The sequence below is a fragment of the Neoarius graeffei genome, chromosome 11, assembly GCF_027579695.1.
Source record: "Neoarius graeffei isolate fNeoGra1 chromosome 11, fNeoGra1.pri, whole genome shotgun sequence".
In the NCBI taxonomy this organism is placed as follows: Eukaryota; Metazoa; Chordata; class Actinopteri; order Siluriformes; family Ariidae; genus Neoarius; species Neoarius graeffei.
In genome coordinates, this window is record NC_083579.1 from 75,179,253 (window position 1) to 75,199,313 (window position 20,061).

Consider the following 20,061-nt stretch of genomic DNA (forward strand, 5'->3'; position numbering starts at 1 on the left):
CAGATATGTAATATTAGATCATTTTCCTCAATAAATAAAATGACCAAGTATAATATTTTGTCTCATTTAACTGGGTTCTCTTTATCTACTTTTAGGACTTGTGTGAAAATCTGATGATGTTTTAGGTCATATTTAGTATGCAGAAATATAGAAAACTCTAAAGGGTTCACAAACTTTCAAGCACCACTGTAAAGTATACTTTTTATGAACAGCTTGCCTGCGACCCTGTAGAACAGGATAAAGCGGCTACAGATAATGCGGAAGGGTGTTCCTAATAAAGTGACCGGTGTGTTCAAGAAAAAGGGTGCACTTTTCCTTTAAGAAGCCTCTCCATCTTCATTACATGATCCGGGTTGGGAATTTCTCATGAGCCCTTTAAGAAAAACAACACGGTGACGTCATGGTACCAGGAACCAATAGCGACACAGGAAGGGATGAGCTGGAGAGGAGTAGCGTGTGTGTGCGCGTGCGTGCGTGCGTGGTTCTCCCCTGAGCGCTTGTGCATATGCTTGTGCATGCGTGTGTGTGCGTGTGTGTGCGTGCATGAGTGATGTATGGAGTGCGTGTGATGGGATTCGAGCAAAAACACAACGGATCGCAGCCCTGAACTTTTCGGAAGTAGTTTTGTTTTCAGGATAAGTTTTAGGGATTTAGGAAAGGTGACTGATTGGATCTGAGCTATAGGAGTCTTCCTGCATAGAACATAAGCACACACTCCAGCTTGTCAGACAAGATCTCCTCCAGCAAAAGTTTCACCTCGGCTCTCAGGGTGAAGATGTCCTCCTGCTAAGCAGAGTTTCCAGCTCACTTCTCTGAAGGCCATAAACAGGAAGAACAATCCGGTTGATCTGCTCCATCAGCTCAGCTCAGCTCTCCTCTAATCTTCTCTTCTCTCCTCCTCTGCTTTTTCTCTAGGGTTTGTTTCTGATCTCTGTTGCAAACCTGCAGAGGAAACCCTGAGGATCATCTGAGCTCATGGATGATCTCTGAGCTGAATGGCTGCTCCATTCTCCAAGCATGGAAGTGTAGACGGATAGACAGAGAGAGAGATTTGAATACCAGTTAAATAATAAAAAGAAGAAGAAGAAGAAGAAATCAGGATGCTGAAGACTCTGACCAAAAAGCTCAGAAGACATTCCCTTAATGAAATCCACCCTTTCCAGCTTAAGGTAAGAAAAGATCATGTTACGATCAATTAGGATGCTTGAATGCTTTAAAAATAACACCCTCATGAACACAACACAAAATAATAAGTTCATTATTTTTTATTATCTCATCTCGTTATTCGAACCGTACACTCTTAAACGTAGTAAAGGTCCCAAACTTAACTTCTTTGGATCCGTCCTGGTTCTGTCAAGGTGACACCGTTTTGTACCGTAGACCTGAAAACGTGAAGGCAGGATATATGAGGTACATAATTTAAACCACTGATGGACTTGACTTTAAAAGCTTATTAACGCTCCAGCACACGCACCTTCTTCGCAGGTGAAGGATCCAACCCTTGATGGTGCCACCTCGGAGATGATGAAAAGTACAGAAAACATGATATCGTTTGGTGTTATTTATATATATATATATGCATCATAATTTTTTTTTTTTTAAAGATTTTTTTTGGGCTTTTTTCACCTTTATTGGATAGGACAGTGTAGAGACAGGAAATGAGCTGGAGAAAGATGGGGAGGGATCGGGAAATGACCTCAGGTCGGAATCGAACCCGGGTCCCCAGATTTATGGTATGGCGCCTTAGTCGACTGAGCCATGACGCCCCCATGCATCATAATTTTGATCGCTGTAGGTTGTGAGTTCTGACGCTGTCACAAAATCAGAGCCTATGGTTTAAGAACTATGGGTCACCGATTAGTAACGATACAGCACATCCAGTTATGGAAAAGTGGTTCATGTCAATTGTTAAATAATAACGCTATGCACTGCAAGTAGCTACTTAAGCATTCCACTTGATCAAGCCTTGGTCTCGCACCTGAAACAGGTCTTTGGAGAACCTTTTAAGGTTTGACGTACACCAACAACCATCCAAAGGTACCCTTGGGAGATTTTTTTTTTTTTTTCTTCTTGTCTATGCCTACTCACATAGCATTGTTTCCAAGTTTATCTATTTTATATCAAGCTACTCGAAAGCTTTTAGAGCTCGAGCAAGCTCCGTCAAGGGTGGGTTGTACTTCCTTCTCGAAGTTTTATTTTATTTCACCTTTCCTCCTTCCCTCTTTCATTCCGCGAGCTAATTCTGGCGTAGAGATGGGATGGAAATCTTTATGCCGACCCTCTTTCAGTGAGAACACGAGTGACTAGGGCACAAGGCAAACAGACCTTGTGATGTTTGATGCTTCTTAAGAAAATGGCTGGCCTGTCAGTGCTTGATACATTCTCCCTTTCCCAAAATGAAAGCCATGGCTCGGTTTCACCAGAAAAAGAAGGCAGCCTTTTTTTTTTTTTTAATTATAGGCCTGCCACTCCACCCCCTTGAGTAATAAATGTCCTTCCAGGTAGACATGGGTTTCTGTGGTGCGTTCAGCATAGCTGGAAAAGTGAAACTGGCTGCACACATGCACTTCATGGCCGATTAGCTATGCGTGCCATCGTGATGGAAAGTGCTAGGATGCAGCTGCTCAGGGCCTCTTCAGCCCATTGTAGGATGTGTTTGCAGTCTTCATGCCATCATGAGGGTGAGAAACATTGGCTATCATTGTCACGCTCGAGTCTGCTTTGTTCAGAAATGACTTCAGCTGTGACTGTGTTGTGAATGTGTTTTAACCACTAAAGGGAGGAAACATCTTTTCTTTGCAAAATAAGCACTTCGGTACGTGACCACATTATGACATTAGCATAGGAATACGTGCTTCTCTTGTTCCTGCAAAGTCGATTACTGTTCTGCTTTCCTGCACATGATGCACATGTTCGTTGATCGAGAACTCTTTTGAAAGCCGCTCAAAGTAAATGCCATCCTATTAGAAAAGGATCATGAATCTCAGAACTGATGTAAGTGCCATTGCTTTGTGCTTAGAAATTCTGTACTGTATAAATTATAAATGGAGTAATGCTCGAATGGCCGTGTTGTAACCTTTCGTAATGAATGATTAATTGTGATGTGTAAGTGTCTTGTGTGTTGTAAGAACAGGTTCTGGTTTAGACTTTATAGGGAGTGCCATGTGTACTAGTTACGTCTATAATTCAGCTAGTGTTGGCTTAGAGCACTGAGAATTATTTCTTACCCTGCCTGAATGCACTGAACACACCCAAACTAGCGCTGCGTTTGCTCAGACTTGGTCATTAAGTGATGGTTTTTAAATCACGGACAATGCTAAGCTTGACAATGCTGTGGCTTTGCAGGACAGACCTAACCCTCCTGAACCACACATGCATATCATATTTACTGTAATGTTCATGAAAAAGCCTAGCGTCACTATATTACTGAACATTCTGTCCACATTCCCTGGATATGAGCAATCGCAAGCTCTGATTGGCTACTCTACTACTAGGATATCAGCTCGTATACCATGAGTAGAGAAAAACAAAATGGCGGCGCGCATCAAGTCAGATATCACTAAGTATTTAAAAGAAACAGAAATAGCTAAAAGAATATAGTTGTTTTGTCGTCCCTCTCTTCCCAGTGTCTCCTGTTCCACACTCCAGCCCAGTCGGTGGCAGTAATGCACCTTTAAAGTGCTGATGACATGAACATGACTCTATGCAATTTCTTAAATAAACTATACAACATGGCAAACATGTTAGATTTCTGTTATAATTACGTGAAAAGAAGCTGTTGTTACGCGAATATCCAACTTTTAATTGCACAGCGCAAGAAAACTGGGTCCGTGGCTCGCGGCCATGTTGTGACGTCAGCGGGAGAACACGCTGCGGTTCACTGGCTGTTCTACTCTGGTTCTACTCAATGGAAATGGCGCATGAAAACGCCGGTGAACTCTCTAGTGCTAGCTCTTCCTCTTCTGGGAGTCTAGAATTGTGTTGATCTCCTCCGAATAGAATCTATGATAGCCTACCCTCTTTACCCTTTGCCTCTCGTTGCTAGGCGGCAGTTACATGAAAGCCGCAAGCTTTCACAAGCAAATACATGACTGATATCACGCCGACTGCAGATGGAAATTAGCTTTTTAGCTATAATCTGGCGCAAGCCATCTTCTTACTTTTGTAACCAATGACTCTTGTGCATGGTCCCTGTTTCAACTAAACTAAATAAACTAAACTAAACTAAGACTTTATAATTACATTTATGATTATCATGTAGAATCTATAGCTCTACGTACCTTTATCTTATGTTGTTTCACAACACATGTTCTGACAGGAGGACTGTCTTTGGATCCGGCATAGCTACTAGTAGACCCCCTCCGGAATACTGGCAGTGTTGCCAGATTGGGAGGAATCCCGCCCAGTTGGGCGGTTTCAAGTGCATTTTGGTGGGTTTTGAACATATTTTGGGCTGGAAAACGTCAGCAGTATCTGGCCATCAATGCGTGTCCGTGTCAGTGGGAAGGCACGGCCACGCTGCGACGCGCACCAATTCGTGAACATGTCGTGAACTACTCGTGAACTAGACGTGAGCTGTTCGTGAACTATTCGTGGCAGTTCGTGACAGTCGTGGCATGGCGCGCACTTCCACGCACTGGCACGCATCCTCCCGCATGCCAGATACTGCTGACGTTTTCCAGCCCAAAATATGTTCAAAACCCACCAAAATGCACTTGAAACCGCTCAACTGGGCGGGAAACCTCCCAATCTGGCAACACTGTGTAGGCACTGCTGATGGTAGCAGCACACGTTTGTGCTGAACTGCACACCCAAGAGATTCTTTTAAGCTGGGAAGGGTGTCAAAACAATCCAAATCGAAGTGTTCAGAGCACAGGACGGATGTTGGTGAGGGCTCCCACTTGTCACGAGTGCGCCTGACTTGCTTCACCCACTTCGCATGCAGCTCGGGATCTCTGGGAAACTTGAATAAACTTACCCCATCCTTGTAGGTTTTGGAGCAAAAGCCGGCAACACAACGCGAAGGCATAATAACTAATATATAATAATGTATAATAATAATACTAATAATGACAAACTGAACACCTGTCGCATCAACAACAAACTGGTAAGTTAGGAGGAAGGTTCTTTCGCTGACGTCATATAGCTCCTCCTCCTCCTTCGTCTCCTGGGTGCTGCAGCCCCGTCAAATTTGCCTAAATAGCCGCGTTTTTTATCATAACTTGTAAAATAGGCGCCTTCGTGAATTAATATATGGATCATCGGGAATTACTTTTTATGTTATAAAGCATCACCAAAGATGTCAAAAACGTGTCATCAGCACTTTAAGTTGGTTTGCCAACTGACAAAAAACCCAAAAGAAGAAGAAAATGGCGGAGCGTATTAATGAACCAACCGAGGATGAAACAAAACTTTACTTGGAAACGAAACCCCAAAAAATACAAAAGAAAAGCAACAAAATATGGAATGAAAGCATTTCATGGTAAGAACATATCTATCTTTTTTTTTGGTTATTTTTCAAGAATTATTATTATTACTTCCACGCAGACTTCCTCTGCCTGCTTGACTGCACGAAGCGAGCGATTTCATGCACATTATTTGCTTTAATCCCCTCAAATTAAATAACTTCCCAGTCACAGAATGGCCTGATATATATTTTTAAAGAGATTGCAGAAATAAACATATCACAATGACCAAATTTCAGAGGGAACTAAATTTCGCCGATTTTACGAAATCAAAAGGCCATCTAGCTTTAAGCTATTTTTGGTCTACAGCATTTCTTTACATGCCTTTGCTTGCCCTCTAAACTAAGAAAAGGGATTTGTTTTTTGATGTACTGTAGTTTGTTTGCAATCACGTGACTATGATGTGTGAAATTCAGATGGAGGGCAGGAAGTACTGCAAAAATGATAGGAAACTGGCTACAAAAAAAAAAAGTATAAATACAGCACAGATATTGTTAAAAATGATAAAACTCAGGTCTGTCGGATGTGATCCATACAAAATGGGGGGGGGAAAAAAGCAATTTTTCCCACAACTTGCTCAGTTACTCAATTTGTAACTGTTTGTGTATGGTGATAGCTAGCTAACATCGCTAAAAACAAGTCTCCCAATAGTTAGCTAGCTAGCTATCTCCTGGACAATAACATTGACAAAAAATACAGACCAGGGTGGTGATATCACTGGAAACATAGCTTGCTACATCTGCGATATTATCACGTTGCAAGGTTTCATAGTTTAACAAACTAGCTATCTCATGGTAGCTAGTCAGCTAGCTAACTATAACTATGAATAATCACGAGGCTGGTCTGTATTTATGGTCAGTTTTAGCTAGCTGTGTAGGCAGCAAAATGACTTTAGCTGGATTTTTCATAAAGTGGTTACTACGTACACCATTGGGTTTGTTTAAAACTTATCCTCTGTGTGTACGACTATATTCAGGACTTGAAAGTAGTCCTTGTTTTTAACTCGATTTTGATTTGATTGGTTGGAGCAACTGTAAACTGTGCAAACCATTGGCATTGCTGCAGTGTTAGTGGTTGTTGCCAACTTGCCTCAGAACCTGCCTTCAGTTGCCTGGCCTCCATCTGGAGAATGTGCCAGTTTGTGACGTCCTATGCGAAGAACCTGTTTTCAACTTGGTAAGCACTTCATTGTGATCAAACAACTACAAACAGAAGCATTTTTTTAATATGTAAAATCTAATTCTCATAATTCTGTTTAGTGTAAATATGCAGGTGATTATCAGAAATCACGGGGAAGCCATGGCGTAATGGCTAGAGAAACAGCTTTGGGACCAAATGGGTGCTTGTTCGATTCCCTGGACCAGCAGGACTGGCTTAAAGGAGAACTAAAGGCAGTTTTTTTTTTAATCAAAATTCTATTTATCTCATTTTATTAAATATCGGAATGCATTTTTGATCGCTATCTTGTCGCTGCTATAGCAAGTTATGAGTGTTTTGAAATATGCTCTGTAATATATCAGTCCGTATGTCAAAGCAATGGCCGTAAACGAGATTCGCTGAGACCTGTGCGAGACATCGTAGGACGGAAGTAAAACGTACAGCGGAAATCAAAGTGACCGACATCTGCCAATGTTGTCAAAAGACGCGCGCGCCCTCTTTCGAATGCTGACGTGATCAAGCCGGAAGTTTTGTTTGTTTTGATAGCAATCAGGAAAGTTTGAAAAAAGTAGGCAGTAATCGTCATTTAAACTCGTTTTTGTGCAATACTTCGTTTGGAAAACAGTTTTCAAAATGGCGGCACTGACACCTGGCTGACACTTCACGTTTCGAAGTCTCGCACAAGTCTCGTGAAGATCGCGCGGATAAGCGACGCCTGCCGTGGACCAAACGAACTAAATTCAACACGGCTAAAAACCGAATAGGCCGATAAGTATAATATTTAATTGCAATTAGTTGCCAATACGAGTCACGATATAAGGTTACTAAAACTGAAAGCGTAATTGAATAACACGTTAATGAAAAAATAAAGCAAGTTTAAAAATGACTTCAGTTCTTCTTTAAGTGCCTTTGAGCAAGGCGCCTAAGTCCCAACCGCTTCGGCAAGAGTGGTGGTGTACCTTGTGTCTGATTAGCCAATGAAAAACTGATGATGAAGTTATCAGTTTGGGCATTGAACCTGACCAACTGAACTGTTCAATGTAAATATTTAGATGATTTATAGAAAATCGTGCATGCTGATTGGTCGAGACTATTTCTTTATAATCACCTCGAGTGAGTCAGCAAAACGGCGGCTAATTGCTGTCACCGTAAGCGAGGAGGAATTTCAAATGGTGAAAGAAAATTCTGTTCCTAAAATAGAAGCACTAAAGATGCTACGAAGTTTGGTCTAAAACTATTGTGATTTATTTAATCGATTTCAAAACAAAGTATTTTACGTGACTTGGTGTAGATAGTCTGTGCCGCGCCGTTGTTACATTTGCATGCTGCTTTTGAAGTAAATTATTTTTAATACATTTTAAAATGGGCGGCACGGTGGTGTAGTGGTTAGCGCTGTCGCCTCACAGCAAGAAGGTCCGGGTTTGAGCCCCGTGGCCGGCGAGGGCCTTTCTGTGTGGAGTTTGCATGTTCTCCCCGTGTCCGCGTGGGTTTCCTCCGGGTGCTCCGGTTTCCCCCACAGTCCAAAGACATGCAGGTTAGGTTAACTGGTGACTCTAAATTGAGCGTAGGTGTGAATGTGAGTGTGAATGGTTGTCTGTGTCTATGTGTCAGCCCTGTGATGACCTGGCGACTTGTCCAGGGTGTACCCCGCCTTTCGCCTGTAGTCAGCTGGGATAGGCTCCAGCTTGCCTGCGACCCTGTAGAACAGGATAAAGCGGCTACAGATGATCAGATGAGACATTTTAAAATAATCACCTGTGTATTTATACTAAAGCTATTACCCACCTCAGGCTCAGTGAATATTGGTGAATAATAACCTTGACTTCTTCGTCTCGGCTATTATTCACCGATCTTCACATCGCGTTCGGCGAATAATTGTTAATTATATCTTGGAAACGTTGCTGATTAGTTGGGAAGGTTATAAAAGAAAAGCCAATGGACGCTTGCCCTGCTTCAAGCTTGACCCCATGGCTTAGGCTAACAAAAACAATTATGTTATCTGGAGTCCAGGGTCATGCCAAGAATGGAGGAGAGTTGACTGAGGTCACGTGTGTGTGTGTGTGTGTGTGTATCAGACATGGCCCAGTGGACATGAATGAAGTCTTTGCCAATGACTAGCTCTGTAATCTGTAAATAATTTGTGGGAGTGTATCACGCACATAACACATGCACTGCTGTGATCCCACATGCCAACTTTTACCCCTGGCAGCGAATCGGAAGGTGTTGAGAGGAGTGTGTGAAATTAATTAAACATGTTCAAACATAGACATCATTGCTCTTACTCATACTTACTTGCTTTCTCTTGCTTTTCCCTTTGCAAAGCAGACGTGCTTTGTGTTTACTATCTACCTTCCTGTGTTTGTGTGGGTCAGTGCACTCCAGTCATTACTGAGAAACCCATTTCTAATGGCTTTGTGACTCGCTGGCTAGCAAGAGGGCTGAGAATATAAATTCCAGATTCTCAGATTTCCTCCGGGGTTGACCTGACAAACATTAAACCTTCCCATGGACAGCGGTCTGACCTTGCAAAGAAAGAAAGAACGGTTTATATTGTTCACATTTGCAGCATATGGTCTATGATGTCAAAATGAATGACGATAAAACTATATAATCTGAATGTTCGAGACAATGTCAAGCTGGTGTATGATATTTCGACGTTGCTGGGAAACTGGTTAAAGTGTCATGAAGCTTGTGAATAACTGGCAGGGCTTCGCACTGAAAATGAGTGTGTTCATTGTGCTGTGAATCACAGGCCTCGATCCTACTGGCACGCAACTCGCAATTTATGAAAAGTTTGCTTTTACGCAGGAGGAAAAGGATGGGACTTTCTAGCCAGTGATCATTTCCATGTTGGCTAAGGAGTGGATCGTAAGAAGTGAATCAAAGCATGAAGAATCTAACCGCCATATCCTGTCCCAGAGGGAAAACGTTATTAGTAAAGATTGAAAAGGAAATATTAAGATCAACCCTGTGTTAACTAAATGTCGACAGTTTGCTGTGATTAATCACACTTGGTCAGACGGTGATGGTACTGTGTAGCTTGCAGGGAAGTAGAAAACATCTCTGTTTGTCAAGTTGATAGCTCTTTGTAGACAAGCGTTCGTTGTTTTATTGCTTTATATCAGGCGTTTTCAAAGTGTGGGAGAGTCAGCCCCCCCTCAGAGAGCAAATAAATAACAGCGCCCCCCCCTTACAATTTTTGTTGTTGCTATACTTAATGTTCCATTCGTATTTAAAAAAAAAAATGGTTGTTGTATAGCCTAGTAAACTAGACCCACCCGCCTAGCGGCCAAAAATATTTTTGCCTACGAGTGGGTCTAGCCTCACACCATATCAACAAAACACCCCGGGCATCAAATCGTGCCCGCCAATCACAACGCAAGGTTTTTGTTTGGATTCTTTGGGCGGGCTTTTGCAGGAGTGACGACGAGGCTGCGCGACGCTGGAGAAAGCGCAACAGGAAAGATGGCTACGGCTAGTGAACAGCGCTAGTTTGACTCCGCTTTGGAATCAGTTTTAGAAGAATTAGACTTGGAGTTTTCGTTGAAACATGAGCAGGAAGAGGCTCTCCGCTCATTCCTTTTCAAGAAGGACGTTTTCGCTGTTTTGCCGACCGGCTATGGCAAAAGTCTGATCTACCAGCTGGCTCCGCTCGTAGCCAAAAGGATGGGGTTAGTTTGTGCAGTACGAAGAATTAATAAACAGCTTTGAAACATTACTTTTTGATTGTTTCTTATTTTCCCGTTATTTTAAATTTAAGGGAAATTATTTCACCAAACACCACTAAATAAAAACTCTCAAACAGTTTAAGCAAACCCTTGAAAAAAAAAAAGTGTATGTTAAAGGAACAGTCCACCGTACTTCCATAATGAAATATGCTCTTATCTGAATTGAGACGAGCTGCTCCGTACCTCTCCGAGCTTTGCGCGACCTCCCAGTCAGTCAGACGCAGTCAGACGCGCTGTCACTCCTGTTAGCAATGTAGCTAGGCTCAGCATGGCCAATGGTATTTTTTGGGGCTGTAGTTAGATGCGACCAAACTCTTGCGCGTTTTTCCTGTTTACATAGGTTTATATGACCAGTGACATGAAACAAGTTCAGTTACACAAATTGAAACATGGCGATTTTCTATGCTATGGAAAGTGCGCACTATAATGACAAGTGTACTAACACCTTCTGCGCGCTTCGGCAGCGCATTGATACGGAGCTCAGATATCAATGCGCTGCCGAAGCGCGCAGAAGGTGTTAGTACGCCTGTCATTATAGTGCGCACTTTCCATAGCATAGAAAATCGCCACGTTTCAATTTGTGTAACTGAACTTGTTTCATATCACTGGTCATATAAACCTATGTAAACAGGAAAAACGCGGAAGAGTTTGGTCGCATCTAACTACAGCCCCAAAAAATACCATTGGCCATACTGAGCCTAGCTACATTGCTAACAGGAGTGACAGCGCGTCTGACTGCGTCTGACTGACTGGGAGGTCGCGCAAAGCTCGGAGAGGTACGGAGCAGCTCGTCTCAATTCAGATAAGAGCATATTTCATTATGGAAATACGGTGGACTGTTCCTTTAAGTATGTGGTACAGACTCCAAACTTGTGGTCATTATCTCCAAACTTCTTAATATCTAGAACTTGTTAATTAATACGCATTTTGAAAAATTATTTATTTCAAGGCCTCCCCCACTGCTTTCTGTCGCTCTGACTACTTCACAGTCACTGTTGTGCTGATTGGTCAGAGCGTTGGCCTATACGCACAGAGACAGTTTGAAAGACAGCGGGTTGTTCCTCCCACACCCTTCGGAAATGTCTACGAGCGAGGCCAGACTAAATATTCACATTTAGTCTGGCTTGCCAGGCTAGTTGTTGTACACATTTTTATTTTTTTCTTTTACACATTTTAAACATCTGTGCTTTTCTTTTTAAAACATCTTGTTTTACACATTTTAAACATCTCATAGCATTGTTAGCTAGCACCTCTTGGCAGACAACACACTGTGGCAGTGGAGCATCTTCAGATCCAGTCCATGAAAATCCAAACTTTAAATAATCGTGGTCATACTTCCTTCTTTTTTCAGTCCCCCCAGGATTCCGCGGGCCTTTTTTGTGATTGTTGCGGGCTAAAATGTCTGATGTTGCGGGGGGTTTTCCAAAAAATTGCGATGAAAGTTGCGGTGTTTTTTAGGTTTTTATTGTGATTACATTGCGGGAGGAAGTGAAAGTTGCGAGAAATTGTTGCGATTTTCTCTTTTTGTGATTAAAATTGAGTGATATGTTAAATATTAAGTTATTACTGAAAAACTATTGATTTAAAAAAACAGACACTGAGAAATGGTCCTATAAACAACTTTACCAATATAAAAGATTACCAGGACTACAAAAATGCAGAAAAATAGGCTTTACTTATCCAAATGCACCTGTTGGTTCAAAAGTTAAAGTGCAGAGAACCTCACAGCACAACATGAAGTTACCTTGAAATATAATATAAATGCCTCAGCTTTCATGTAAGAAAACAAACTATTAATACTAGTTCTGTGTGCAGGCAGTCTCTCCTGAAGACTAAATTAAACAATAATTATAAACTAATAAAATAAATGGCTCAGGCTTCATAGAAGAAAAAAAACAATTTGAACAGAATCTCTCAGTATGATGCTGAAGCTGCCTAAACAATGGAAAATAAAATACCATTTTGGCAAAAATGTTGACATCCATTAATTTCTTGTATTAAGTAAAAAAATAATGTAAAGTGCACACAGTCCTTCACTGTAAACATAACACACTTTCAGTAACAGAATTTAAGCCTACATAAACACTGACTCACACATGCAGTGTTGCCAAATACTGCTGACGTTTTCCAGTCCAAAATATGTTCAAAATCCGCCAAAATGCACTTAAAACCGCCCAATCTGGCAACACTGCGCGCATGCTGCTTCTCTTGAACGTATACACGGAAGTAAGGCGGAAGGTAGTTTGTCGACGTCACCTCAAGACGACGCCAACGATTGGTCAAATTTGCAGGAAGGTTGCGGTGATTGGATATACTTGCAACACCGCCCTGAATTCGCGGGGATTGGTTGAATCGCAACATCGCGAAATCCTGGAGGGTCTGGTTTTTTGCTTGGCCCAGACTCTGTCTCCTCACTCACTGTAGCTTTAGATACTAAAAATCGATCCATTTTGTCTCTGGTAAAGGCTAGCTGAAGTTCGCTAAATGTCCGCAATAGTAACTTATTCTGGTTTATTTTTCCTCACGTTGCCCCCCCCCCCCCCCCCCCCAGAAGAACTCTGGCACCCCCCAGGGGAGGTGCGCCCCACACTTTGAAAAGCCCTGCTTTATATGAAACGCCTTACCATTCAAAAGACACGTTCTTACCATCAAATACTTTCATTCCATATTTTGTTGCTTTTTTAATTTTTTTTTTTGGTGTTTTTGTTTTTGAGTAGAGTTTTTATTTCATCCTCGGTTGGCTGAGCAAAACGCTGCGCCATTTTGTTTTTCTGTACTTGCAGTATATGAGTTGATAGCCGAGTAGTAGAGTAGCCAATCAGAGCGCACGATTGCTCATATCCAGTGAATGTGGATAGGGTAAAGGAAAATAACCAGTGATGAGGTGCTGTGATGCTGTTACCACCCTGCAGTTGATGATGATTATTATTATTATTATTATTATATAGCACATTCCAAATGCTTTACGTTCATGCTTACATTTTTGTGCATGATGTCATACTACTTATCTGTCTATGGTGACATTTCAATGTTGGAGAATGTCTGTCTGTGAAACAAGATGGTTCCTGTTATCGCTTATGTTGTAGCAGATGTAATCGGTCATTCCTCCACCAGCCTCTCTCTCTCTCTCTCTCTCTCTCTCTCTCTCTCTCTCACACACATGCATAAGAAGACAAAAAAACCTCCTCAGTCCTTAGATCTTCCCATGTTGGAAAACTTCTTGACCTCTGAAAGCACTGACGCTCGAGAGTCCTTTCATGAGCATAAAGGTTTTGTTTTTCTCTGAAAAGATGATCAACTGTGAGCTACTGCTCACTTACGTATCCCCCGCTCTTGCTTATATCAGAACGCAAGCATTCGAAGGAATAGGACACTTATTATGAATGTTGACTTCAACAAATAATGAACCCTGAAACAAGTAAGTAAAGAGCCGCGTCTCTCCCCAGGGATTTCAAACAGCATCCTGGTAAACTGTCATTTTGAAATAGCATTCTGCTTCTTGAAATGGCATCAAAATCCAACATAATGTTTCGTAAATACATTCAGTTGGTAAACAGGAAGTCGATGTGGGACAGACCTGAAAATGGTATACACGGTATAGAACCCCAAGCTGAAGCTCAGTACCAAATACCAAGCCGTTGTGATTTGTAGTTGCTGAGAAAAGTGTTACGAAAATTTAGTAAATCCACACTATATGTATACCATATAGTCTCTCACCTATGGTCATGAGCTTTGGGTAATGACCGAAAGAACAAGATCGCGGATACAAGCGGCTGAAATGAGTTTCCTTCGCAGGGTGGCTGGGCGCTCCCTTAGAGATAGGGTGAGAAGCACAGTCACTCGGGAGGAGCTCGGAGTAGAGCCGCTGCTCCTCCACATCGAGAGGAATCAGCTGAGGTGGCTCGGGCATCTTTTTCGGATGCCTCCTGGACGCCTCCCTGGGGAGGTGTTCCAGGCATGTCCCCCTGGGAGGAGGCCCCGGGGAAGATCCAGGACACGCTGGAGGGACTATGTCTCTCGGCTGGCCTGGGAACGCCTCGGTGTTCTTCCCGAGGAGCTGGCCGAGGTGTCTGGGGAAAGGGAAGTTTGGGCTTCCATGCTTAGACTGCTGCCTCCGCGACCCGGTCCCGGATAAAGCGGAAGAAGACGAGACACACTATATGTTTTTGTAAATACAGTGGTGCTTGAAAGTTTGTGAACCCTTTAGAATTTTCTATATTTCTGCATAAATATGACCCTAAAACATCATCGGATTTTCACACAAGTCCTAAAAGTAGATAAAGAGAACCCAGTTAAACACATGAGACAAAAATATTATCGTTGGTCATTTATTTATTGAGGAAAATGATCCAATATTACATATCTGTGAGTGGCAAAAGTATGTGAACCTTTGCTTTCAGTATCTGGTGTGACCCCCTTGTGCAGCAATAACTGCAACTAAACATTTCCGGTAACTATTGATCAGTCCTGCACACCGGCTTGGAGGAATTTTAGCCCGTTCCTCTGTACAGAACAGCTTCAACTCTGGGATGTTGGTGGGTTTCCTCACATGAACTGCTCGCTTCAGGTCCTTCCACAACATTTCCATTGGATTAAGATCAGGACCTTGACTTGGCCATTCCAAAACATTAACTTTATTCTTCTTTAGCCATTCTTTGGTAGAACGACTTGTGTGCTTAGGGTCGTTGTCTTGCTGCATGACCCACCTTCTCTTGAGATTCAGTTCATGGACAGATGTCCTGACATTTTCCTTTAGAATTTGCAGGTATAATTCAGAATTCATTGTTCCATCAATGATGTTAAGCCGTCCTGGCTCAGATGCAGCAAAACAGGCCCAAACCACGATACTACCACCAACATGTTTCAATGATGGGATGAGGTTCTTATGCTGGAATCCAGTGCTTTCCTTTCTCCAAACATAACGCTTCTCATTTAAACCAAAATGTTCTATTTTGGTCTCATCCGTCCACAAAACATTTTTCCAATAGCCTTCTGGCTTGTCCACGTGATCTTTAGCAAACTGCAGATGAGCAGCAATGTTCTTTTTGGAGAGCAGTGGCTTTCTCCTTGCAACCCTGCCATGCACACCATTGTTGTTCAGTGTTCTCCTGATGGTGGACTCATGAACATGAACATTAGCCATTGTGAGAGAGAGGCCTTCAGTTGCTTAGAAGTTACCCTGGGGTCCTTTTTGACCTCGCCGACTATTACACGCCTTGCTGTTGGAGTGATCTTTGTTGGTCGACCACTCCTGGGGAGGGTAACAATGGTCTTGAATTTCCTCCATTTGTACACAATCTGTCTGACTGTGGATTGGTGGAGTCCAAACTCTTTAGAGATGGTTTTGTAACCTTTTCCAGTCTGATGAGCATCAACAACGCTTTTTCTGAGGTCCTCAGAAATCTCCTTTGTTCGTGCCATGATGCACTTCCACAAACATGTGTTGTGAAGATCAGACTTTGATAGATCCCTGTTCTTTAAATAAAACAGGGTGCCCACTCACACCTGATTGTCATCCCATTGATTGAAAACACCTGATTCTAATTTCACCTTCAAATTAACTGCTAATCGTAGAGGTTCACATACTTTTGCCACTCACAGATATGTAATATTGGATCATTTTCCTCAATAAATAAATGACCAAGTATAATATTTTTGTCTCATGTGTTTAACTGGGTTCTCTTTATCTTCTTTTAGGACTTGTGTGAAAATCTGATGATGTTTTAGGTCATATTTATGCAGAAATATAGAAAATTTTAAAGGGTTCACAAACGTTCAAGCACCACTGTACATTAAGTCTGTAAACAGGAAGTTGATGTGGGACAGACCTGAAAATGGTATAGAACCCCAAACTGAAGTTTGATACCAAGTACCAAGTGGCTATGATTTGTGGTTGCTGAGAAAAAGGGTGTTTCGGACGGACGGACGGACGGAGATACAGACGGATGGACAGAAGTAAACCAGTATACCCCTCCTCCTTCGGAACGAGGGTACAATAACATTACCTTTTAAATAGCTGTTGATTATGTGGATCATCGGCTATACGAGTCCCTGAGAACGGCCTGTTACTATAGAAACGATAATATATTAAACCGATCGTGTTAATATAAACCTGTGATTTTGAATTCCAGCTTGTCAAAGTGCTGTTCTAGAAAATAAATCAACAACTCCTTGACCAATCACATTCGAGAATTCAGCAGTGATGTCGCAGTAAAAAAACTGAGCTGTGGCACGTTTTGAAAATCTGAATAACATGGGAATGAGGCATTTATTGGTGCAGAGGAAGTATTCCTTTTGAGATTTTAACGATCAATGTTGTGACTGGTGATTTTAGTCTTGGGACAGGTTTTAGACAGGAGATGCTACGTGCCAGCACATACCTCTTCATACCGTATGTACTCTCTCCATCATATCTACTGTATTTCTGGATGGATGTTATTCCTGTCTACAGTGTTTGAACTTCTATCCATGGGGCACTGCCCCCTTAGCATGCTTTCGATAAACATTTGATCAACTGATAGCTACTTGTCAAACCTGCTGCTTTAAGAGTGGTGTAAAAGGAAAAAAAAAAGATGCCATTTATTTCATCCATCACGTCACAAGTACAGCCAGCAAACTTCCTACAATTCCATGCTTCCTCATTTCTCTAAATGTGATCTTCAAATGTAAATTAAATTCTCTCACCATGAGAATCTGAAAGTAGTTTCTTATCAGATCCTTTGTAATTATTACTTATCACAGCACTGCTGAATTCTCGAATCTGATTGGCCAAAAGTTGTTGATAGACTTTCTATAACGGCTCTCCCAGCTCAGTTGGTTGAAAGCAAATGTGCTTGTACTAATATTTTCACATATCTACAGAACCAGACAAAAGTTTGGACACCACCTTCTAATTCAGTGCTTTTTCTTTATTTTGTATTAAGACACTTCTTCATGTCGGGCGGCACGGTGGTGTAGTGGTTAGCGCTGTCACCTCACAGCAAGAAGGTCCGGGTTCGAGCCCCGTGGCCGGCGAGGGCCTTTCTGTGTGGAGTTTGCATGTTCTCCCCGTGTCCGCGTGGGTTTCCTCCGGGTGCTCCGGTTTCCCCCACAGTCCAAAGACATGCAGGTTAGGTTAACTGGTGACTCTAAATTGAGCGTAGGTGTGAATGTGAGTGTGAATGGTTGTCTGTGTCTATGTGTCAGCCCTGTGATGACCTGGCGACTTGTCCAGGGTGTACCCCGCCTTTCGCCCGTAGTCAGCTGGGATAGGCTCCAGCTTGCCTGTGACCCTGTAGAACAGGATAAAGCGGCTAGAGATAATGAGATGAGACTTCATGTCTTAAAGCAGAACTGAAGTCATTTTTAAACTTGCTTTATTTCTTAATTAACGTGTTATTCAATTACGTTTTCGGTTTTAGTAACCTTATATCGTGACTCGTATTGGCAACTAATTGCAATTAAATATTATACTTATCGGCCTGTTCGGTTTTTAACCGTGTTGAATTTAGTTCGTTCGGTCCACGGCAGGCGTCGCTCATCCGCGCGATCTTCACGAGACTTGTGCGAGACTTCGAAACGTGAAGTGTCAGCCATGTGTCAGTGCCGCCATTTTGAAAACTGTTTTCCAAACGAAGTATTGCACAAAAATGGGTTTAAATGACGATTACTGCCTACTTTTTTCAAACTTTCCTGATTGCTCTCAAAACAAACAAAACTTCCGGCTTGATTACATCAGCATTCGAAAGAGGGCACGCGCGTTTTTTGACAACCCCTGTGTCTGAAATCGCTCCCTACTCACTATATAGGGCACTATATAGTGAGGACGCCATTTTGTAGTGCTGTCCGAAACCTTAGTGAGGATTATTTACACCCTATATAGTGCACTCAAAGTGTCCCACAATGTATCACGAAAAGTAGTGTACAACGATGGTCACTAACCAAAGCAATATATCCCATCATGCATTGCGGTCGCGCTGAAAGAAATCAAATTAAATGCCTTAAATTTGATTTAATAAAAGGCCACGGCAAAGAAGAAAGAAAGGATTCAGCCTTGATTTAAAAGAACTGAAAGCTGCAGGTACTTTGTATTGATTAATGTTGGAAATGCGCTCAGTATAATATGGATTTATCACAAAAACACACGCATGTATTTATTATTTTGAAACCCACCAGCCGACTGATCTGGCACGTTTTAATCGTGCGACAGTAATGACGTAAATACCGGCGCGACGGAGTAGTGTCCGAAAGTGGGTTTTTTTTATTTTACCAATGAGCTCACTGTATAGTCCTCTATATAGTAATTCCCTATATAGGGAGTAGTGAATGAGTGAGCAATTTCGGACACGGGGAACGTTGGCAGATGTCGGTCACTTTGATTTCCGCTGTACGTTTTACTTCCGTCCTACGATGTCTCGCACAGGTCTCAGCGAATCTCATTTACGCCCATTGCTTTGACATATGGACTGATGTATTACAGAGCATATTTCAAACACTCATAACTTGCTATAGCAGCGACAAAATAGCGATCAAAAATGCATTCTGATATTTAATAAAATGAGAGAAATAGAATTTTGATGATAAAAAATTTGCCTTCAGTTCCCCTTTACAGTAATGATCGGTGTCGTTTCTCTTTACTTAGTTGCTCGGTTCTTGACATAATATGGATTACTGCAGTTGTGGTGTTGAATAGGGCTGTTTACTGTGTTTTTATTACTTACAATTGACTGATTTCAAACGCATTAAGAAGGCAAGAAATTGCACTAATTATCTTTTGATGAGGCACACCTGTTAATTGTAAAGCATTCCAGGTGACTCCCTCATGAAGCTGGTTAAGATAATGACGATAGTGTGTAAAGCGTCATCAGGGTAAACACTGGATACAATGAAGAATCTAAAATGTATGAAGAAATATTTTATCACACAATTTCCTATCTGTTCCGGATGTTATTTCAGAGTTGTGAGGTCTTCAGTATTGTTCTACAATGTAGTAGGAAATACAAAATACAGAAAAACCTGTGAATGAGTAGGCGTGTACAAACGTTTGACTGGTCCTGGATATGAAAAGGCTGATTCATAGGTTGCAGACACGTAACATGAACAGAATTTTCAAAACATTTTCTGTGAAGAGACATTCATTCATTTAGGATTTAAGGAAGGAGTCTCCAGTGTCAGTGCTTGAAACTGAAATAGTAAGAGAAATACCTGTTGAGGGTGTATGCATTTGTGCTCTTTTTTTTTTTGTAACTTTATTTATTTCTGTTGCTATGAATAGAATAGAATAGAATAGAATGCCTTTATTATGATCACACCTAGTCATCCACACTCGCACCTGATGGCTTTGATGGAAGAAACACCAAAGTGTTAGTAGATGGCTTAGCAGCACTCATGTCTCCGACACGCATGCTTAGACAGTAGGTATCTCTCAAAATCTTTTACAGTATTCTGCACTGAAGCCAACAGAATGTTTGTGTGTGTGTTTTGAATATGACTGTGAACTGCCAAACAGGAACTGACCCTTGACCATTATCTCATCAGTAACTCCCGCTGTCCTTCGTTATCCCTTACAAGCACATGTACGTACACACACCCTTATCTCTGTCGTGTTTAATCCATAACTGTCATCATCAGCCCGAATCTCTCGTCCTGTCCCAGAAGACGATGCACTTTAAAGGTAGACTGCTTTTCAGATTTTCCAAGTGTAGGTCATAAAAAGGATTTTCCCTGACATT

General features: G+C 41.8%; 1 protein-coding gene across 3 annotated transcripts in view; it reads left to right on the forward strand.

The window, feature by feature from the left end:
- Positions 1–434: 434 nt before the first annotated feature.
- The window catches only part of si:dkey-16j16.4 (uncharacterized), a 108,547-nt gene continuing 88,920 nt past the window's right edge, over positions 435–20,061 (forward strand). The window contains exon 1 of one of the 3 annotated variants that reach the window (XM_060934724.1): positions 435–1,169. In XM_060934724.1, the coding sequence (XP_060790707.1) occupies positions 1,101–1,169 (69 nt within the window). In that variant the 5' untranslated portion in view covers positions 435–1,100. Of the gene's footprint in view, positions 1,170–2,570; positions 2,682–2,903; positions 2,995–20,061 lie in introns of those variants that run through there. The other 2 variants (XM_060934726.1, XM_060934725.1) reach the window with 2 other exon arrangements.